The sequence below is a fragment of the Ptychodera flava genome, chromosome 21, assembly GCF_041260155.1.
Source record: "Ptychodera flava strain L36383 chromosome 21, AS_Pfla_20210202, whole genome shotgun sequence".
NCBI classification, from domain to species: domain Eukaryota; kingdom Metazoa; phylum Hemichordata; class Enteropneusta; family Ptychoderidae; genus Ptychodera; species Ptychodera flava.
Genome location: NC_091948.1, coordinates 15,546,825 through 15,570,841, shown reverse-complemented (window position 1 = coordinate 15,570,841; position 24,017 = coordinate 15,546,825). Strand labels below are relative to the sequence as shown.

The window sequence follows — 24,017 nt, the reverse complement described above, 5'->3', positions numbered from 1 at the left end:
CGTGTCTATTTGAAGAAAGAAATCGAGCTATCTGGCCATACTTGATCGTCGATTGAGCTCGTACCATTTAGCAAACAGGGAAAGCGCTGCTCCGGTCTATTAAATGAACTTTAGGCCTCCCTTTGAAACGACAGGAGAGATGTGTATGTGATACTATATACACTGTGCATAGTTCAAGCTCCCTGTTTGTTTGTTTTTGACAGATACTGCGCCACCAACGTTCACCCAAATGGTCAGAGGTCACGCGGAAGATGGCGCTCATGTTCCAAGTCACGACCAGGTTTGTTCACATTTGATTTATTTCCGTTTAATTTCGAGCTTCTCCATCCACCAAAGTTTCAACCTTGAACGCCAATTGTTCGACTGTTGTCATCATATATTTTTCGTGTTCACACACACGAATGAAAACGAGACGACGGGCACTCGCAAATGTTAGCCTCAAGGGGGAGGGGCGTCAATGTAACCTGTGATGGAACGAACGGACAAAATCTAGTGTTTCGAGCCTCTGGTTTCCAACTCGAAACTACGGCAGTCTTTAGTTCTAAACGGGGGCTATATAAAGGCCGTGTATGAATCTTGGAACATACAGCATCGTACGTTGGGCTATATGCTAGCCTGAGCAGTTCAATGCCTGTACTTTTGCACTCACCATTGGACTCCGATGTGAAAGAGATTTTACTGTCATGTTCGCAAACACATGCATTCAAATTTTCTTTCTGAAATAAAAATGACAGTGGGTCCTATATATTCTTGCCTGAATACATGGGTTTATGTGCCCGAGAACAGGAGACAATTTGCCCGCCACAAGGAGGGCAAATTGTCTCCTGCTTCGAGGGCACAGAAACCTATGTATTCAGGCAACAATATTTTTATTGGGCGAGTCTATTGACACCTGGGTGTCAATAGCCATATAGAGCTTCTCCTGGCTATTGACACCTGGGTGTCAATAGCCAACCGGCCCTCTATTTGGCTATTGACACCCCTCCCGTTTTTTCGCCAGTCGGCCTCCAAATTCAACCAAACTTAGCTTAGTTATTCTAAACAACATATATTCTCAATAGAAATCCAAAAAATTCCTTCGAAAAAGCTTCTGTCATCATCATTTTGCGGTCCCATAGTGCTATTGCAGGCGGCCTATACCAATGGGTGTCAATAGCCAACCGGCACTCTATTTGGCTATTGACACCCCTCTCGTTTTTTCGCCAGTCGGCCTCCAAATTCAACCAAATTTAGCTTAGTTATTCTAAACAACATATATTCTCAATAAAAATCTAAAAACTTCCTTCGAAAAAGCTTCTTTCGTCGTCATTTTGCGGTCCCATAGTGCTACTGCAGGCGGCCTATACCAATGGGTTTCAATAGCCAACCGGTCCTCTATTTGGCTATTGACACCCCTCCCTTTTTCGCCAGTCGGCCTCCAAATTCAACCAAATTTAGCTTAGTTATTCTAAACAACATATATTCTCAATAAAAATCTAAAAACTTCCTTCGAAAAAGCTTCTTTCGTCGTCATTTTGCGGTCCCATAGTGCTACTGCAGGCGGCCTATACCAATGGGTTTCAATAGCCAACCGGTCCTCTATTTGGCTATTGACACCCCTCCCGTTTTTTCGCCAGTCGGCCTCCAAATTCAACCAAACTTAGCTTAGTTATTCTAAACAACATATATTCTCAATAGAAATCCAAAAAGATTCCTTCGAAAATGCTTCTTTCGTCGTCATTTTGCGGTCCTATAGTGCTACTGCAGGCGGCCTATACCAATGGGTTTCAATAGCCAACCGGCCCTCTATTTGGCTATTGACCCCTCTCGTTTTTTCGCCAGTCGGCCTCCAAATTCAGCCAAACTTAGCTTAGTTATTCTGAACAACATATAGGTCTACACCAATGGGCCATGTACAATAATCTACAGTATTTAAGTTTCATGATATCAAGTCTACTTCTCATAGTAGTGCAAACCAAGGTCACCAAGAATTGCTTCATTTGATGTATAGCTGCATGCTTTTAGGATGAATTTACCCACTAATCGTTGCATTCTTTGAAAACTTTCTAAGTATCAACATTTTTCCCGCATATTTTTCCTCTGACGTATAATATGATTCCATAATGTCAAATCATAATCATTTCCTTTAATGTTTGCATGATGATTTCCAAAGATTGCTTTCATGGGAGGAAACAAACTGTCAGATTTTGATCTTATTTCCATAAAATGAGTATGGTGAGAGAGATTACGTGACATCCATTAGCCTAGATACTTATCACCAATGATTATTTATTTTTAACTTCACCGATCGTACATCTTTTGTATTTATCAGCTTTCTCATTTACTATTAAAATATTAGACTTCTCTCTTTAATTGACATTTTCCATAGTTTACAATACTTATTAGCAATGCATAACATAGACTTCATTTGTTTTTCATTTGGTGCCATAAGGACCACATTATCACCAAAAAAACAGGCCATTTATGAGTTCTGAATTAAAGTATACCCCTAGCAATGATTCATTAAGCAGCTTCTTGATTTTACTATGTACACTATTACTGCAACTAAAATTGGGGCTTAAACACATCTTGCCTGACACCCTCATATTGGTCAAAATTCTTTCAATGTCATCAAAAGACACCTTACTTTCAATATGATCGTATGTATGTTTTTAATCACACGCCACAACTTCCCTTTGATTCCATTAATCTACAATTTGTACCAAACCCACCTCTCCAAAGCTGTCATAAGCTTTCCAAAAGTCTAAAAAAGCAAATGAAAATTTGATCATTGGTTCGCCCAATTTTCCAAAATCTTTGAATTTCACCAAAAATATTTAATTCAACTAAATTTGTTACCTCTTTTTGTATGATTCTATTGTACATTTTTCCAATAATTTAGCGCAATAAAATACCTCTATAATTATTGAGATTTCTGGTGTCACCTTACTTATGTAGTTGTTTAATATTTTTCCCCCATTCTTTCCTTCACCCACTTGTCTGTTTCCTGCTTGATTTCTTTCTTTCATTTATTGCCATTTTAAATTCTGTACAAAACCACGGTTTGGATAAAGTTTGTATTTGTTTCCTACCAAAAACATAATGGTAAACTATGATATTCTTCACATCATTGGTGCCTGCATGGATAATGAATGTTATCATAATCCCTCATGTAGACTGCTATATTCTGTACTAGCTCCATTTTTCACATCAGGAATGTATTGAAATAGTATGTATGATTGACAACGAATAAAACAGGAATGAGCTCACTGTAAAAAGGGAGTGTGTACTCGCATTGTTAAACAGGGAAAATAGCTTTGAATAGCTCAGGGAACCGTGTGTCGATAGTTTTGATATAATTTGGAAGATGTAGGCAAACAATTGTACTGCACATCTCATTTTAAAATTCACAGTATTCGATGTTTAAGAAAAAACAATTTCATATGAAATATTTGTGGCATTTTTGTGATCTTATGCTGATGAATATTATTTCATCTGGCTCCTGCTGCATAGCTTGGTGACAATTTGAAGTCCTTTGCAAAGGACTCTCAATACCAAATAAGAAAGACTGTTCGAAACGAATCAAACACAAACTTGACACAAAAACATTTTGGATAGTTAGGTGGGGAGCCTCTTTCAAATTTTTACATTCGATTTTACTTGCTTGCTTCAAGATATATACGATTTCATTGCCGGCCAATATTTCGTACAGTTTCTTCGTTCTGTTCAGTCGATTGTGTTAATATTCACCAAAATAGTTGAAAATGACATTTTGAAGCCCTGACATCGAAAAAGAATGATAATTATCCACCTTATCGATCACTTGTCGGTCCTTATTAGTATGGCCAATAGACCTGCTTCAATATGCGATTTACTTGTCGGCCAATATTTCGTTCAGTTTCGTCAATTCAGTTCGGTCACTTGTGTAAATATTCACAAAAATAGTAGAAAATGACATTTTAAAACCAAAACATCGAAAAAGAATGGTTTAAATTCAACTTGTCGGACCTTAATAGCAAGGCCAAAAGACCTCCTTCAATACGCGATTTCCTTGTCGGCCAATCGTTCTTTCTTCAATGCCGTTGTCAATTGAGTAAATATTCACCAAAATAGTAGAAAATGACATTTTCTAAACCAAAACATCGAAAACGATTGGTTTTAATTCAACTTGTCGGTCACATGTCGGTCCTTAATAGTAAGGCCAAAAGACCTCCTTCAATACGCGATTTACTTGTCGGCCGATATTTCGTTCTCCTTCTTTAATGCCGTTGTCAATTGAGTAAATATTCTCCAAAAAAGTAGAAAATGACATTTTAAAACCAACACATCGAAAAAGAATGGTTTTAATTCAACTTGTCGGTCACATGTCGGTCCTTAATAGTAAGGCCAAAAGAAATCCTTCAATACGCGATTTACTTGTCGGCCGATATTTCGTTCTCCTTCTTCAATGCCGTTGTCAATTGCGTTTATATTCACCAAAATAGTTGAAAATGACATTTTAAAACCAAAACATCGAAAAAGAATGGTTTTAATTCAACTTGTCGGTCACTTGTCAGTCCTTTTCGTTCTATAGTCGGTCCTTGTCGGTGCTTGTCGGTGTTTAGTATGTCCGCATGTGGTTCAAAGGTTCCGCAACTCGGGTCAAATGTTGTTCGACAAGCTTCGCCCGCGGATAAAAATTATTGACCCCGAGCTCCCGATATGATTCTACAACATTCAGAACATTACACAGTTACTTTACCCCATTGAAGCTTTACCCACGACAGCAAAAAAGTGGGCATCAACTTGTCTGAAACAAGAAATGAACAACGTAGCTTAGCTCGGTCCTGAAGGTATTCGAGTAGGGTCGCGGGTCAAGGGGTGTCAATAGCCATATAGGGCAGCTTCTGGCTATTGACACCCGGGTGTCAATAGACACTCCGATTTTTATCACCTGCCTCCTCACAGTTAACGCTGCATGACATTTAATTATACATGCAGGACATTCTCAAACAACTTTACCGTAGCGACCAGGCTCAAACGAATTTTAACAAAAGTCGAAATAAAAGTTCGTGTATGGATATTTTAAATCTAGCGGTAAGCGTCTTCCTTGACGTCGAAAACGTTAAAGGGCTTCACCGTACCAGGTCACTATGGAAACCAGTCAGTACACCGTTCACATGGTCCGCTAACTCCCTGGATATTCCAAATCAAATCAATGTACTGATTTGCACTCACATCGAGGCATGCAATAATACTAAATACTGCCCGTCACTGCCCGTTAACCTTTCAATTACTGTAATCAGTCAATATCTCAATACCAAAGACCACCACTCTTTGTAAAAACAAATGAAATAATAGTCTGGGGCCCGAAAAACATTGATTTTTGAGTGAGCAGCAACACTAATCGTGTGATTTTGCTTGTATTACCACTGACTGCCTGTCAACGTCCAACAATTGTCTGCCACTGCCTGTCAGGAATCAGCCTTCCAATTACTGTAATCAGTTGATATCTCAATACCAAAGGCCTGGTCTCCATAAAACCAAACAAAATAGTCGTCCCAGACCCCAAAAATGTTGATTTTTGAACGAGTAGCAACGTTGATCTTATGATCATATTTAATGTCCAAACACTGCCCTTCACTGCTCATCAGGAAATTTGCCCTCAAATTATAAATATTGATGACAGCTCTGAGACACGACTCAGGCATTGCGAGTAAACTGGACTCTTAGTTTGTAGCTTTCCATAAAGAGTAGTGGTCTTTGGTATCGAGATATCGACTGATAACAGTAATTGGAAGGTTAATTTCCTGACGGGCAGTTGACGGGGATCGACAGGCAGTAATTAGTAAGAACGATGACAACCACGTAAAATTACTCTTTATAAAATCCTCTATAGTTCTAAAATTAACCATTTACATTCGCCACTGCAATTTCGTCCATTCCTACCAGTATCAAGAAAGCAGTAGCTTTGATAAATGAAGTAGATGCTGCCAAGTTTCCAAGAATACTCTCCAGGGTTCTACAGAAACTGCACTTGAGGGTAAGAAAGCCTGTTTAATGAAAATCTGTTGAGAACATGTATCTTTTAACAACTATTTCATTTTCAAGGCTGGCAATGATTTCCTAGCCTTTTGAAAAGAGAACAAGAAAAAATTCTGTTTAGTTCTCATGGCATTTTTCTGTCAGATGACAAATTCCCACTTAATTGTCATGAGTACATGAAATATTACCGGTAGTATGTAACCTTTCCATCAGCTATGGATTCACTGATGGACCTCAATATTATTGAGTTTTGCATGGAGTTCACAAAATTGCTACAATAGGTTATAAAATTGCCACAACAGCGTACATTTTGAAACAATTTACTGCTTTGTATTTAATTAAGGTCATTGAAATATTCAAAACAATCGCTAAAATGCAATTTTGATCACTGCAACACTACTTAAGCTACTTGTAGCAATTTTCTCTTGATCTCACATCTTCAGCTAATATTTCAAGCAAAAGCAAACAAAATTTCTTTCATTATGATCGTAAACTTCTACTGTGAACTTTTCAGGATGAGAGATCTTTCACGGAAGATGAAGAGGAAAAATTACAAACTGCCCTTGGTTTAGAAAGTAAGGACATCCAGCTGGTATTGGAAACGATAGCATTTATTCTTGAACAGGTAAGGCACAGAGACTTTGATACTAACTCAAAGAAATAGACACATAAAATTTTTACGTTATCTGCTACCTTTATTAAGAGGAAGCTGTCTTTATTAGTTAAATGTTGACCCATTAGTCTAGATCCAATTTCCATCTTTTCAGAAGATACACTGTGGTTCCCCCCCTGTAAACTGACCCAGCTTTTATGTGGAAAAACATAACAGTAGCCATAGTTGAAAGACTTGAAGTCACCCTTGGTGTTAAGACATTTTAGTGAGGGGCTCCCTTGTTGCTTCAAGAATAAAGGGCGATCACTTTATGTCCTTCTTCAAGTTTATGCGATGAAATGTCACAGAACTTTTTGTGCCATTCTTCCTGTCTGGACCAGTGTCATGGCTGTTGTGAATAATAATCAGAGAACAGACAAACACTCTGAATCAACTTGAAAATACTGTTCATATGATATATAACACCTCGATAAACTACACTTCTTGTTAACACAGACATCTGTATTTTTCCCTTCCAGGCAGCTTATCACAGTGCCAAACCATCTGTTTTAGAACAGCAGTTGAAGGGTATTGAACTGGAAGATGACAAGGTTTGGATGATGTCAAATTTTATCCATTTGTTCAAAATCCAAGTTTTTGTACGTAGGTTGACAGACATCCATACAGCAAGATTGGCTGAAAGGGTTAAAGGCACATGCTTCTGTGACATCATTTACACCATAACCACTGAAAGGCATTGGTTTCATATATCTACTATTAAACACAGAAAGAGCTGTACACTTGCTATCAAAAGTTTTTTGATTTGGTTTATTCTCTGTTTCCTAGTCACAAGGATAACACACACACTGCCACAAAACTAAATTGTCTAATGTTATACGTGTAGGATAATGCATACAAATATTAAAGAAAGATCTCTACAGAGTTTATACGGAGGCATCTAAATTGACACATTGAAAACAAGATATTCTATATTGAAGGTGGTAATACATATGTTCGTTGTTAAGTCTTCGAAAAGTCTCAGTAATTGCCGCAAAACGTCTTCGCAAGTGAGTGATCTTTACTAGAGAACCCATGACATATGAATGGTTGTGAATGAATGTAATATTACTTCTGTGAAACCCGGTAAACTTTGCTTGCCCAGCGCCATTTAAATTCTTCAATTTGTATTCATTTGTGTCACTGTAATCATAACTTACTTGCAATTGCCAATTCATTGCACCTTTGCTATCTTTCAGATCTCTGTATTTGTGAAAGCATGGACAGCCAATGGTAAAGGTGTCATAGAGAATTTGAGACACAGAACTATTGCACCAAATCAGGTGAGATTTATTATCAACTCTGGTAACTCTTTCAAAATGCATAGCTTTTCCAAATTTCTGTACAGTCACTTGCTACATTTGCAATGCAAGTTTTTTCATTGAACAAGTATGCCAGCTGTTTTGCGAGTATATATTTTCAAGGGAAAGTTTCCAGCGGAAGCGACTATTTTTCATCTTGAAAATACAATGTAATGATACAGCTGCTGAATGATATAACTGTTTGTGTTGAGACAATACTGTAGCCTGAATGACTTCTTTAACCCTTTTCCTGCCAGACAGTATCACTTCCCCATCAGCCTAGTCAGTTAAAAGCGGTATTGAGCCAAAACATGACATATTTTCACCCACTTGTTTTTGGTCTGCTATAGCATCTTTAGTCCAAAAAAATCAAGTTTACAGTATTTATGTTTTCAACAGTCTTCAAATGTACAGTGTTATGTTAAATACACCATATGGAATATGACGTGTTTCATTAATTTTAACCATCTTGACCTGATAGTGAAATATCGACTTGGCAGGAAAAGGGTTAAAAGTGTATTCTCTGTAATCAAACTTCCATAACAATTTACTCTTAATGTGAAATATTTCCACAGTTGGAAGATGTCAGCTGGAGGCTTAATTTACAGATGGGGCAGGCAAACAGTGCCAAGATGAAGCTACCGAATGCCATGTTTGAGCTTGGGGTTAAAAAAGATGACGGCAGCAAGGAAAGGGTTAGAATGGAATTCAACCATGAAGAACTCTATGATTTCTATGATAAGGTGAGTAAAAGTGAGTGAGATGACATTGTCAGATTGCTCCAAAGGCAGTTTCAGATTACTTTGTCAATCAAGTTTCATTTAAATGTTTAGTCAGTAACATTCATCAAAGCAGTCTTTGGCCGGAGATGATGTGTGAAGACATGTATGCATACTTGAGAGCACTTATTATTTGAATTTATACTTCATTAAATGATGCATCAAAGAGATCAATAAAACTGTTTTGCATTTACCATTTCAGCTTGAAACCATACAGAGCCAGTTGGATTCCATAAGCTAACCTTAGGAAAGCCACTCTGACAGTACAGCAAATTTTCTAACCAAATGGAAGGATAGACTTGGACGTACCATAACACTTTCCTTTCTTCATGGGTAAATCCAATTCTGAAAGCAATCTGAAGGGGAACATTTCCAGATATTTTATTTCTAGCTGTATGAATTGTGAGCATGTTATGAATTCTAGGAATGGAAGATTCTTGTAACAGCAGACTTCAAAGCTTTTCACTTCTAACCTTACTTCCTATTCAGTACCTTTTTATGATAAAATGTTTATGTATTGAAGCTAAGAAATGCAGACACAAGGACGGACACAAGCTTTTTGATTCTATATCATCTTATTTGGATGGATATCAGTTTCATAAAACTCAAACACACCTTCACTGTATGTCACAATCAGTAAAGAAGCGTGAAGAAACTTTGTTTTTGATGCTGGCTGTTTGTAAAAGTGTTTTTTAGTCCCCACGGACACCGTCCGGGGGGACTTATAGGTTTGGTCATGTCCGCGCGTGTGTGCGTGCGTCCGTGCGTGCGTCCGTCCGTCCGTCCGTCCGTTCACGCAGATATCTCAAAGATGCCTGAAGCAATTTCATTCAAACTTGGTACAAGGATTACTTCATATGTCATACAGATGCACGTCGATTTGTTTTGTGATACGATCCAATATGGCTGCCAGGCGGCCATTTTATTACGATTTTTTCATGTACAGAGCCATAATTCAGGCATGTTTCAATTGATTTTATTCAAAGTTGGTACAAGGACAATTGACCAATGTCATACATATGCACGTCAATTCTTTTTGTGATACGATCCAATATGGCCGCCATGCGGCCATTTTGTTACGATTTTTTCATGTACAGAGCCATTACTCAGGCATGTTTCTACAGATTTTATTCAAAGTTAGTACAAGGACATTGACCAATGTCATAGCTATGCACATCAATTTGTTTTGTGATATGATCCAATATGGCCGCTGTGCGGCCATTTTGTTACGATTTTTTCATGTACAGAGCCATAACTCAGGCATATTTCAACCGATTTAAATCAAAGTTAGTACAAGGACATTGACCTGTGTCATACATATGCACATTGATTTGTTTTGTGATTCGATCCAATATGGCCACCATGTGGCCATTTTATTATGATTTTTTCATGTCCTGAACTACAACTCAGACATGTATCAAGCGAATTTATTCAAAAGTATTTTTATCACAGACCTAATGAAGAGGACTCTATCCTCTCTGAGGACCTGTAATCAAAGCACCCATTAACAAGTGGGGACTGTGTCATCAACGATGACTTGTTTTCAGGGGGGGGGGGAATTACTTTAACTCTTCCCATGTAATGGCGGTTCTTCAGGACTTCAGGAAAGAGATGTAATTTGCACATGTTGAAGTTATTGGCATGATTTATGCTCCACTATTATGTAATGTTTTGCCACATAGTGACATAGTACTCTATGTACATGTAAAGACTTTATTTATAAAGAAATAAAGCTCTCCAAAAGGAAGACTTTTAAACACTGTTGCCCTCATCATATTCTGCAGTATTACACTGGCTGTCAAACAAAACCTCTAGTTCCATTTTGTCACCCAATAGGCCAAATAGAAAAATATGTATCAGTACTAGTAACTCAACTGACTGTAGACATTTTTTGCATTTCCAAAATTTCAAGTAAATTCCCTAAAGTTTACTATATTTTATGGGTCTCAGCAAACAAAAATAAGAAAACATTTTCCCCTGACCTACCTAACCTAATTTTCGGAGGCATGTTACGGGAAAAACAATTTTAACCGTTTCCATCGTGGCACACAAAAGTGGTGACCCTACGCCTGCTTTGTGCATATAAATGAAATTGCTCCACTCTTTGAACCATTGCATTAAAAATATTTTCACCCTTGGGTTCATTGAAAATACATCTTCTACCACAGTTGCCCTTTCAATCAATTATCTCCATCTGCATCAGGAATAGTTATCTCATAACTAGCTATCCTGCACACTTCAGGGAATCTTCCATGAAGAACACTGTACTCCCACCCTGATTTACTTGATGACTAACTCTGCCATAGATTCATGTATGGAGACTGTCAGGTCTGTGACTGTAATATTCATGTGACTGCCATTTTGTTTCCTGTATTTGATGTTTACAAATCAATACTTAGGTTAGGACCAATGTCTTTCAAACTTGGCACATGGGTTACTCCCTATTTCATACATAAGTACATCAAGGCTAATGTTATTCTACAAAATGGCTATATGACAAAAAAGCGAAATGAAAATATAAAGAAATAAAGAAACTGAAAAAGAGAAAGAGAAATGGCATCGCCACAGACTTTTGGATGAATTTGGAGGCCAACTAACGAAAAAAACAGAAGGGATGTCAATAGCCAAATAGAGGGCCAGTTGGCTATTGACACCCATTGGTGTAGGCCCATGCAGTAGCACTATGGGACTGTATGATGACCAAAGTAACTATCACAAAGGAAGTTTTTTGGATTTCTATGTAGAATATATGCTGTAAAGAATAACTATTAAAGCTAAGTTTGGACAAATTTGGAGGCCGACTAGTGAAACCAGATATGAACTGAAAATGCTTACGTTTCATCATATACTGCAGTTATGTGTGAATGTGAACCTTTGCCACATGTTTGCAACTTCATTGAAAGTTTTATGATAAACGTAATGAACAATATTTACCACAGATTAATTCTATTCAAATATGTTATTAGCTGAAATAAAAATATAATTTCTTTGACTGCTGTCATTGTATCACCACTTTATATAGCAAGTGTAATTGCCTTCGGTCAAGTCCTTCAAGCAAGCTATGCCAAACTATGAAAGCTCCCTAGATATGCAAATTATAAATTAGCTGACATGAAAATGCAAAATGACTTTCAATATTGCTGTAATCTGGTATAATCATCAATGTACATAGCATGTTTTGCCAACTTTGATCAAATAAATCTAAGTATATATCCCCAATTAGGAAAGTTCATTAAATATGCAAATTAGGAATTGACTGAAATGTTCTCATTAAATATGCAAATTAGGAATTGGCTGATTCAGAAGTAAAATGTTAAATGACTTTCAATAATGTCATATCATGGTATCTCTAATGTACAAAGCAAGTTTCGTCAACTTTGGTCTGGTCAATACAGATAAATATCCCTAATTAGGAAAGTTCATTAAATATGCAAATTAGGAATTGGCTAAAGTGAAAATGCTTAATGACTTTCAATAATGTGGTATCATAGTATCTTCAATGTACATAGCAGGTTTCATCCAATTTGGTCGAGTTAATACAGATAAATATCCCTAATTAGGAAAGTTCATTAAATATGCAAATTAGGAATTGGCTGAAGTAAAACAGTTTAATGACTTTCAACAATGTTGTTTTATAGTATCTATTTATATAGCAAGATTCATCAACTTTGGTTGAGTTAATTCAGATATATATCCCTAATTAGGAAAGTTCATGAAATATGCAAATGAGGAATTGGCTGAAGTAAAACGTGATTTTCAATAATGTTTTATCATAGTATCTTCAATGCACATAGCAAGTTTCATCAACTTTGGTCATGTCAATTCAGATAGATATATCAAATTAGGAAAGGTTATTAAAGATGCAAATAAGGAATTGGCTGAAATAAAATGCTTAATGACTTTCAGCAATGTATCATAGTATCTTCAATATATGTAGCAAGTTTCATTAATTTTGGTCAAGTCAATTCAAATATATATCCCTAATTTCAAAAGTTCATTAAATATGCAAATTAGGAGTTGGATGAAGTAAAAATGCTTAATGTCTTTCAGTAATGTTAAATTATAGTATCTTCAATATACATACCAAGTTTCATCAATTTTGATCTAGTCAATTCAGATATATATCCCTAATTAGGAAAGTTCATTACATATGCAAATTAGCCATTATCTTTTATGTCAACCCTCGATATCTTTCACAACTGATGTATTTTGATGCGATCAACCTTTGTAGCAAATCTTATCGAATTGTGTACAGTCGTTCTCAATGTACATCCGTTTTTTCTAAAATCATTAATTATGCAAATGAGCAAAAAGTAAGCAAGCCACACCCACTAAAAGCTAATCAGTTCTTGCCATTTGCACACTAAATCCATGTACCAGATTTGATTCTGGTCTGATGAGCCATTTTTTGAGATATCGAGCACACATAAAGACAGACTGACATCGCTGCGACATTAGCTCACATGTGTGAACACGTGAGCTAAAAACGGGAGGGGTGTCAATAGCCAAATAGAGGGCCAGTTGGCTATTGATACCATTAGGGGTGGCCTGTTTGATTTCAGGGGGCTGGAGGATTTAAAATAGATAATTTGTTGCTGGCCAAATGCTGGGAAAAAAATTGTCAAAAAAAGTGTGCAGAAGGGAAGGGAAAAAATTGCTTCTAGGAAGGCTGCACCTTGGGTGGTAGACCAGCATTCAGTGGTCTCTGGAACTGCCGCCTATGGCAGCATTTTTGAACAAGAATCTTTGAAAACAGAATTATATGGTCTTTGGAGCTGCCGCGTATGGTGGCATTTTTGAATGGGTATCTATAGAAGCAGAAACCTCTTTTCAGTAGCATGAATCACAGTCACTCTGTGTGGAGTGACCATGCAGTCTCCTCTGTGTTATAGATGCAATGCTGCCATTGTTAAAATCAACTGAGAATGTTTGTCAAGTCCGCCAAAGAGATTGAAATCAATAAACAAATAAATCTCATTATACAGAAGTAACACTTTATTAATAGATATGTCTATCAAAGTTTAAATTTACCATACTAGAAAACAAAATTGGTGAATGTCATGTTGTATGCCATCTGATCAGATATTTTATGATGAAGAAGAGAATATTAATCTGCCATTCATATCTCAGTAAATATGTATGATTTGTGATATTTATTTGGTGTGTAATTAATTGCTTTAAGTCCTCAGTCGCATTTGTTGATATTGCCTCCGGTGGAGTACTTTAAACAATGACCGGAAATGTAAAGGATAAGATTTGTAAACTTCCTGATAGGATCAAAATAAAGAATGTACATTACTGTATTTAGATAAATCCTTCACACTGTGACATTTTGGATCAGGACTCATTATACATGCAAGATTTTGATAGGCATTCGATGGACCTTACTATGATGGGTTGAAGGAAAGTTCAAAAGAAGGCAGCGGTTTGCAGCACAGACCATTCAGCACCTCCTGGATTTTTTACAAGTCATGTGGTTTACATCGGACAGTAACATTGGAAAGTTTGCACAATTTGGATATATGTTCAGTGATGTGCATGTGCGAAGATATGGATATTTCCACATTATTAAATGTTAAAGACTGCTCGATTTTACAAGAGTGTGATTGTAATGATTTTGTATTTTAAAAAATTGCTTTGACTCTACTAGTCAAAAAAAATTTGCTTTTAAGCAACCTCTGGAAAAAATTGCTACCAGGGTGGCCAAAACATTGTCGCCATAACCATTTCCTCCAGCCCCCCCTCCTCCCCCCCCCCCGAAATCAAATAGGCCACCCCTTAGTGTAGGCCGCCTGCAGAGAAAATCATTTTGAAGTCCTATATTGTTTTACTATAGGACTTAAAAATGATGACCAGAGAAGCTATATAGAAAGAAGTTTTTTTTATTTCTATGTAGAATATATGTTGTTAGTTTGGACGAATTTGGAGACCAACTAGCGAAAAAGAAAAAACGGGAGGGGTGTCAATAGCCAATTAAGGGCCTGTTGGCTATTGACAGCCTGGTGTCGATAGGCTCGGCCTTTTCACTGTGGTCCACAGCATCGTACGCAGGTCTAGGGTGTCTCGAAACCATCATTCAAGACTAGTTTTCATTGAAACCAGCGGGGATCTTGAAACCTTATCGCGCACGCTCATTTTACAGGTAGCTCTATCAGGCTCTGATCAAACGTACGTGCGCCCTCACCAGACGCTTGTCCTGAAGTTGAACTTGCACGAAAAGTTTATCAGAAGTGAAGCTGACATCGACCAAACACCTGTCAAGAGGATTCGTGCGTTAAAACGTTTTAAAGTTGGAAATTTTAGCCCCATACTTCAGTGGTGGTCAGAGCGAAATTAATTGTAGTAGTGTTGTGGCACGTGAAATCGACAACGGAGGGTACATTTAACATCACAACAACAAGGTACGTGGAATCTATGATAAACAGGTATCGGGCGACTTGCATGGCATGGCCCATGGCATTCACGGTCCGTGGAGCATGATATGGAGGTACCAAGAGAGTCGTGCCTCCTGATCATCGATGATTCGAGTTGGTTCTGGCCAATGGGCAGCCGGCGCATAAGTCCGGGAACTACGGTCCACGTCCACTAACAACATCGTACGCATGGCTTGGCGCGGCGCGGCGAGAACACAGGAAGAACTTGCGAAGCGCAAGAGACGTTCACGTCTGACGTGAACAAAACCGTGGTTGCGCTTTTAGTGTAGTACTACACTAAAAGTAAAAGCGCAGTAAACCACAGCGGTGCCTTTGGATTGAACTGGGTATAGTCACATGGACAGACAGGAGACACTACAGGTTTTGTGTACAGTTCATTGATTTGCGTTTTCACTAGATCAGCTGTCATGTCACGCCTTGGCTTCCGCCATCCGAAGCAACAAGTGTTTGAATGTGCAGTACCGTGGCGATGCTGAGCTATTGTTATGCAAATTTTTTGGTCATGTTAGCTCCATATGCATTTTGTAGGCTTTTTTGACTGACACAGAATATTTCTTTCCCAAGTGAAGTGTCTTCATGCACCTACATGGGCCACATCTATAGAGAGTGTCAAACATTCACATTTTCCAAGAATACTTGAAAAGTGACAACCTAGCAATAAAAGGGCACAAATGAAAAAAAAGTTTGCAGTGAATTGAATGCTCTTCTTGTTCTCCTCTAATAAATGTTTAATGGTTTTAAAAAGTCATTGCATTCCATTCATCATGTCAGCAGTCCACGCCAATTTGTGGCTAACTGTTATATGCAAATATATTATTATTATTATTTATTATTATTTATTTATTTAGCCTTCAAAAAGAAGAGAAAAAAATACATAATATATCAAAAATAACAAGATACAATACAACAAAACATACGCAGAACGAAGCTTAGAAACAGCATCAGCAACATGTTAAGAATGTGCCAATTATGTACACCTCTTGTCAATAAAAGATGTGCATAATTAGTGAGGTACAAGATGATTTGAGGGTCGAAGGTCGGTGTCCCATACCAGTCACTGTTCGATAGACACCAGCCGTCTATGACTCTTACGTAGGATAAGCCACAGCTTAGTTGCAGAGGGGGGATAGGGCAGGTCAAAGGTCATAAATTCTCAAAAATAATATTGTAAATATATTCTTAATATTGTCATGGCTTAAGACCTAGAAATTTGAAATAAAGCAACCTTACCATATGGTCTACAAAATTAATGTACAGAATTTTGATTGATCAATTTTTAATGTTATAATTTTACACAGTGTGATTTTGAAAAATACTGGCCCTCCCTCCCTATAATTTCTCTTGAATCACTTTCTGCATATGCCCCTTGATGTAGAATTCGTAAACACACATTCGCTGGTCACCAGTTCATGCATCTAGAAGGCAGCATTGAAGCCTGAATGTTGATTTATCCATGAAGTGAATCAATGAATTAAATTGGAGTGAAAATGCACCTATTTCTAGCTAATTAACATGCTAATCGTGCATCGTGAACTTTGGCTCGCGGCTCGTGGCTCGCAGCACGTGGCTCGTGGCGCTTGAATTAGGCTTACCCCACAGAATGGGATATTCTAACAAACACCTTTGTTATGGGCTTGAAACTCAACAGGTATATCATGATTAAATACCAATATTCATAAAAATTGTTATCTTAGTAAGAATATAAGATATTTTATTTCACAATGTCCTGAAAGGAATAAGTACTACAGGAACTCGCTTAATAATCAAGAACTCTATCAAACTAATATTGTCACTACTAAATTATTCTGTTTCATTCAGTGTGGAACTTTGCGTTTTATCATGGGACAGATAGTGTTTGGGTTTCACCATGCATAAACAGAATGGAAATCTAGAAATATGATATGTCATTGTCACTTTTCATGTTGATCCTGAAAACTTGATACTTCATTTGTGACATTGCAGTTGATGAGATTTTGTGTTTTATCTTACAGATAGAGATCAAGATGGCAATTTTTACAAGTTTATTATTTGAAAGGAGCATTCTTCTCTGTAGCATTTATCTTTTAGTAATTTTAGACGTCGCATCCACAAGTGGTTTTCCAAGAGACCAAGTCCCAAAGTCAAAAACAGTGCAAGGTGAGTTGTTCAAGTCAGTGTTATACCTTAGCTAAATGAATATGGGCTATTAGATAAAAGTAGGGGGGTGCCAGCGACCGCAGCAATTAAGCAAGCAACGAGTGAATGCAGCAAATGAAGGTGGGAGTGCATGAGGGGGTGTCCCCCTCTTGCAAGGCAAAAATTGAAATTCACATGTAGAGTTGGAGAGTTCATTTGATTCAGGTGCTGAAGTTTGCTAAACAAATTAAGTATCAACTAGAATGTGACATCGTAGGTCAATGGTTTAATAGTCAATATGGCGGATTTTTCCATGGCAGCTATGGTAAAGTTGGGAAAAGTCACTTAACGGAGAGGAAATGGACATCTCAGACAATGTACATTTTCTTTTAGCCTTCCATATCTTACACATGGGTGCAGTCTATGATTGGCTCAAGCTGCATAACACGTATATTAACAATGGGTATTCAGAAATAATTCAAGTCATACACATACATGTAGTTCAGTATTCTCTGCTCAAATATGGAAGGCCTTAGCTTTGCTTAACATCAGAATTATGTTAATCATTTGTCAGTTTTAGAAATTTAAAAGGTAACAGCCACTGCCCTGTTGTATCTTTGATGCAGAGAAGACTTCACTTAAATGAGGGCCCCTGCCCTACGTCACAAACAAGTAAATATTTGCTTTTGTTCTGTTCTAGTTTCAGATGTCAGAAAAATCCATACAGGACCCATTTCCATATCAAGACTCATAGATGGCATTCTTTATGTTGGCTCGAAGAACTCGTTATATGCGTACAACACAAGCAACAATTTTTATTTACAACGTAACATTTCATGGCCGCCCCAAGAAGATGACAAGAGGTTTTGTAAGTTAATCAAAGAAGAAGAAGAATGCCAGAATTATATTACAGTTATTGAACAAAACAACAACAGACTTCTTGTGTGTGGTACCAATGCCAATTCACCGATCTGCAAGTACTTTAATGTGAGTATGAGTTTTATGGCTTAAAGGATGCCTTTCTGATCACGAAAATTTGATTTAATGAAATTAGATTAATCGTCACTGAAAAAATGATGAACAACTTTAACAGTTTTGCAATGATGGATTTGTACAAAAAACATATATGCTAAACATGCAAAAGTCATTTAAAATAGGAGAGAAACTGCTCACATAACTCTGCTTTGAAGGGATCAGCATGGTAAGTAACAAATTTAATGAAGCCCCAAATTTTTTCCCTCTTTTGTCTGTTACAGGATTCTAGTCTTACCCACAATGATACGATAAATGGTTTATACAAAGCTCCCTTTGCTGCTGGTCAGCGGACTCAAGCAATCTTTGCCGGTAAGTTTATTTAGCCATTTTTAGTCCATTTGTAGTGAGTTTGGTCAGCAAGCCCTATAGAGCTTTTGAAAAAAATCTAGCAGCACACATGAGAATACTCAGTCTCAAGGCATGAAAATAATTATTATGTTATATCATGCTACCATGCACCATTATTGGACGAGAGCGCATTCCACCAATGCGAAAATACCTCTGATAGCAGTTGTGAAACGGGCCCCTAGGTAAAATAACATTTTCAAAAATTGCCCAATCAGTGCATTTGAACATACCAATCTAAACTTAATCCAAAACAGTCTGCTTTGTTTCAAAGACTGAAGTCCGAATTTCGATACACAGAAAAAGTATGGTCTGTAACTCACCTCTTGGTTAAAATAGGTTGAGGTCGATGATGAAAGACATCGCACCTCTGAAGCAGCACATTTGGGTTTGATGTACACAAATCGTGCATTAATTTAAGGCAACAGCGCACCGTGCACTTTCAGTTGATTAGGCGGGAGTCGAGACACAATATACCGCTCTATAAAATGAAGCTATTATTCATTCATACACAAATAAATTGACCCTTCCTCACAGTAAAAGTATGTAAGATATTCTTTGCCAAAGTTGGGCTGCAACAGACGAGGGTGTTCTAACAATGTAGGCCAATAAGTTTTGGTGACTGCGACGAAAGTTGACATCATGATGCAACGAGCAGTGTCAGCATCCAGGTCTCGCTGAATCAGGCATTACTGGCATTACTGAGATCAACAGCTGTGCAGCACACTCTGCACAGCTGTTGATCACAGTTGCTGTCATTTCAAGTCTTGATTATTTCAAAACTACTTGTTTTCTGGTACAATTAACATCTAAAATGATCTATTATTCAAAAAGCACCTGAAACCTCACTATACCACGTATTTCTGAATGTTGCGATGGTCAAAGCATCACGATCAGTACAAAATGAGACATATCTATTTTTAGTATGCCAAAAGAGCCAGTTGTTCTTATGTTAATTTACGAAAAAAATTTACTTTTTCTTTTGATTTGGACTCGATTGACCCATTTTCTGTGTCTGCAGCAGGTCGCAAGTTTAGTGTTCGCGTTACAAGTTAATAAAATGCAATGTTGATGAACGTAATGAGTATGTTAAGGATACCGTGTACATGTGTTATCAATGTAATATATCCCAACTTATAAAAATGCTCAGTCTCAGGTGTTGAATTTCAGACATTCAGTCTCTCATATGTCCGTTTTCTGCACTTGGGGCTTTTTTAAGTGACAAAAATACCCAAGTAAGACAACAAAGACACACAAGTTGATATTTAATAATAATAAGCAATAAGGTCCCCCGCCGCAGGAGGGTATACACTCAATTTTGGTACAATTTGCTCCATGTAGCATTTGCCTAGCGGCTCATGTTATATGTCGCGCATTGTACCAAAATCTTGTGTATACTCTCCCGCAGTGTGTCACGGTTATATCCTAAATATATGGGGGACCTTGTACAAATATATGGTTGTTAGCATGTGGTGGACTATTGTTATTATCATTGTTACTACGTATAGGCCAAACATTAATTCTTATTTCTGTTGTCGTTCAGATGGGCGCCTCTACGCTGCTACTAGGCTGGACTCCATGGGCAAAAGATCAACAGTAGCTCGCAGTGCAGATTCTGGTGTAGTCATGCTTCAAAAGGACCTAGAAACAGAGGAATTAGATTCCAAATGGTTAAATGGTAAGGTTTTGGAAACTTTCATTTTGATTTTGTAAGTGTTGAATTCAACTCTGTCTTGTCAGTTTATTTTAGTTTCAGTATGATATCACAGTAGTATACCTACTTTGTTCATGCTTTCATCCATATTTGGACATGAAAAAAATTTGATACATTGTCCTTTTAAATTTACCTTGTAGGGAATGTATGTTAAACAATTGGGTACGAACAGTAGTAAGATAGAACATAGAATTGACTTCAGGTGAATACATGTATAGGCATCATTAAAAGGCTATGGTGTTTACGTGTAAACATTTATTGACAACTTGTGATTTCAGATTTTGAAAATGAATCATGATATAAAATATAAGGATATTGTTCTGAAACTGAAATTGTAAACATGCGGAACAGCTTTATAGCCAACTCGCTGGTAGTATACTGATTCAAATAAGGAATATGAAGGTAACTTTGTCTCTTGGATAAAAGTTTAACGATGATTCCAGTGATTAACATCCATTATAAGGTCAAGATATTTTTTGCCAATGAGCAAAGGATCAAGGGAACATTTGTCACTTTCAGCTGAAATGAAATTACAGAAGGTTAACATCACACTTGTAAAGGAAATCTCTAAATGGTGTTTATTGTATCTGGGAGAACAGAAAACGAAAAATGGTCATGTGGATAAACATAGTCTTCCTATTCTCTGACCTGGCCAACAGAATCAGAAGATTCTATTTTCTTCTTCTAATGGACAAAGTATATCAGTTGAATTCAGCTTGTCCTGCATGAAGGCTGATGTCTTCATCCTTAAATTGTATGAATAGAGAATCACACGAAACACAACACAAGTTGACATCAACAAAAATTTACCATTTTTCATTTCAAATTAACACAGGTGATTACGGGATACAAGCTGTAGAAAGTAAATTGTTTTGCATTCATGTGCGTGATTTTTGCTCGGTTTTTCTAATTTCTTTATCCACCCTGTTCATTTTTCAGAACCTGATTTTATTTCATCCTATCATCTTGGTGAGGAAGTATTTTTCTTCCTGCGGGAGACTGCAGTTGAGTACAATAGTGACGGCAAGGTAAGAAAATTTTGAGTTTCTGAAAATATGTCGGAATGATGTGATTAGCTGATTCAAGTTCTTTCCTCTCTCCCTCCTCCGTAACAATAACAATGAGACACTCATTTTAAATGCTTGATGTAACACAGATTATAGAATCTTTTGATATATTTGATATATATTTTGATATTTATTTGATATATTTGCCATGCAAGTAGGTGAAGGCTTGGGCGTCAAAAATTATCATGAATATCAAGAAATCTCTAGAATCACATCACAAATAAAGTTTGCAACACGAATTGTGCAACTAAAACACCAGTGAGCCAACAATTTGACAAAGAACACAGACAAGCACCGTGTGAAGACTTGAACACATAGGGGACTGGACACAAATTACAGGGGGGGGGTGGGCCGGTGTTTTTTGGGGGTGGGTCGCCATTTTTCGCGCAAGCATTTTTGAAGGGTCATAAAATTTTGTGCAAGCCTATGGGGGAGGGTCACCTTTTTTCATGCATCAAAGCTGAAATTGCATGTGCACGTTATGGAATACTGAAAAAAGAAAAAATACCTCCTGGCACTTTCATTTTCTGCCATTACCATTTTCGGCGTGCCCTTCGGGCGCAAATTTCAGGTATAATAAACAATGTATTGATGATCCAAGCAGCCACATTGATTTAAGTTGTCATGATTTCTACTTATACAACACTATTGTGCAAAACTGTCCCCTATAATAACTCTTTCAATAACAATTTGGGAGATTACTTATTTGACATCATTCTCCCATTGACAATACATTGGGTATAGGTCGGTGTCAAACGTTCATGTCGCTGTATGTACATTTTTTAATTTTTTGAGGACATTGACAGAATACAAACTGTTCAGAATAGTGCATATATAGTGTCATCAATAACAACTGGAAGCTTCAGGTCGAACAACTTTTGAATAACAATTTAGGATCAGATAACCTATGAGTTATTTGTAGTTTCCTCATAGCCTACAATGTATAGTGAATCAACATTTTGGTGAAATTCCAAAATCAAATTTCTTGCACAACCATTGACTTGAAACCACTCTAGTCTAACCATGAATATTAATACTAATAATTAGGTGTACATAAATGCACAGGTTTACTAAGTTTTGTATTGGAAAAAAATTATTCATAGTTTCATCATAGACTGCCATGTATAGTGAATGGACATTTCAGTGAAATTCCAAAATCAAATTTCTTGCACACCCATTGACTTGAAACTACTCTAGTCTAATCATGAACATTAATACCAATAATCAAGTGTACATAAATGCACAGATTTTCCTAGTTTTTTATTGGAAAAAAATTATTCATAGTTTCATCATAGACTGCCATGTATAGTGAATCGACATTTAAGTGATATGCCAAAATCAAATTTCTTGCACAACCATTGACTTGTAACCACTCTAGTCTAATCAAGAACATAAATATCAATAATCAAGCATACATAAATACACAGATTTACCAAGTTTTGTATTTAAAAAAAATTATTCATAGTTTCTTCATAGACTACAATGTATAATGAATCCACATTTCATGCGAAATTCCAAAAACAAAGTTATTGTACACAGATGCACGTGTTACCACCCTCTTCTAATCAAGCACAATTATGTCAATTATTCAGGGTCATATATACACAAATAGTGCATATTTTTAATTCTGAAATTTTTTTTACAGATTTGTCATAGACTCCCATGTATAGTGGATCAACATTTTATGCGAAATTCCAAAAACAAAGTTATTGTACACAGATGCACATTTTACCACCCTCTTCTAATCAAGCACAATTATGTCAATATTCAGGGTCCATATATGCACAAATAGTGCAAATTTTTAATTCTGAAATTTTTTGACAGTTTTGTCATAGACTCCCATGTATAGTTTTGACATAGACTCCCATGTATAGTGGATCAACATTTTGACAGAAATTCCAAAATCAAATATCTTGTTCACATGTGCACTTGTAAACAACCCATGTAATCAAGTATATCTATATCAGTTATTAAACATCTGTATATGAACAGATATAGCTAGTTTTATACTGGAAAATACACGTTCGTAGTTTTCTTATAGTCGACTACATGTATAGTGAATCAACATTATCGATAAAATCTAAAAATTACATTTTTGTACAGGCATGCACTTTTTACCTGCCACTTCAAGCAAAGTACATTTACTGAATTATCACACACATATGATTTGATATTTCTTGGACAACGCGTTATATCGGCCACATTTTGCCTTCCTTTTGGGAGGGCGACTTAAAAAGTATAGCAAGTCAGAAGGGGGTCTTTAATACATTGCGGGTTTTTTGGGGGGGTATTGAGTAACAGGGGAGGGTCACTTATTTTCATGCACGGATAAGGGGGAGGGTCACTAATTTTTGTGCATGAACTTTTGAAGGGTCACTATTTTTTACACAGCGGTTTTTCGAAAAACACCGGCCCACCACCCCCCCCCCCTGTAATTTATGTCCATTCCCTAGGAAAGGACGAAACATTAAGGAATTTATTCCCCAATCAACCGATCATGGCATACAAAAGAAATGCAAACATCAGCGATACACTGATAAAGGCCAAAGTCCAAACGTCAATGAACAGACACAAA

General features: G+C 37.0%; 2 protein-coding genes across 4 annotated transcripts in view; both read left to right on the top strand.

Annotated features, from left to right (window-relative positions):
• The first annotated feature begins 205 nt into the window (after window positions 1–205).
• On the top strand, window positions 206–10,491 carry LOC139121531 (COMM domain-containing protein 10-like). The gene is made up of 7 exons (XM_070686495.1): window positions 206–280; window positions 5,911–6,001; window positions 6,518–6,628; window positions 7,135–7,206; window positions 7,852–7,935; window positions 8,529–8,696; window positions 8,935–10,491. Exons 1-7 carry the CDS (start codon window positions 252–254, stop codon window positions 8,971–8,973), a joined length of 594 nt encoding a protein of 197 aa, XP_070542596.1. The 5' UTR covers window positions 206–251; the 3' UTR covers window positions 8,974–10,491.
• Window positions 10,492–14,961: 4,470 nt separating this feature from the next.
• Window positions 14,962–24,017, top strand: part of LOC139121530 (semaphorin-1A-like) — a 30,740-nt gene continuing 21,684 nt past the window's right edge. For all 3 annotated transcript variants that reach the window (XM_070686493.1, XM_070686494.1, XM_070686491.1), the window contains exons 1-6: window positions 14,962–15,133; window positions 17,158–17,302; window positions 17,982–18,268; window positions 18,538–18,625; window positions 20,205–20,339; window positions 21,315–21,403. In XM_070686493.1, coding sequence (XP_070542594.1) covers window positions 17,170–17,302; window positions 17,982–18,268; window positions 18,538–18,625; window positions 20,205–20,339; window positions 21,315–21,403 — 732 coding nt within the window. In that variant the 5' untranslated portion in view covers window positions 14,962–15,133; window positions 17,158–17,169. The remainder of the gene's footprint in view (window positions 15,134–17,157; window positions 17,303–17,981; window positions 18,269–18,537; window positions 18,626–20,204; window positions 20,340–21,314; window positions 21,404–24,017) is intronic.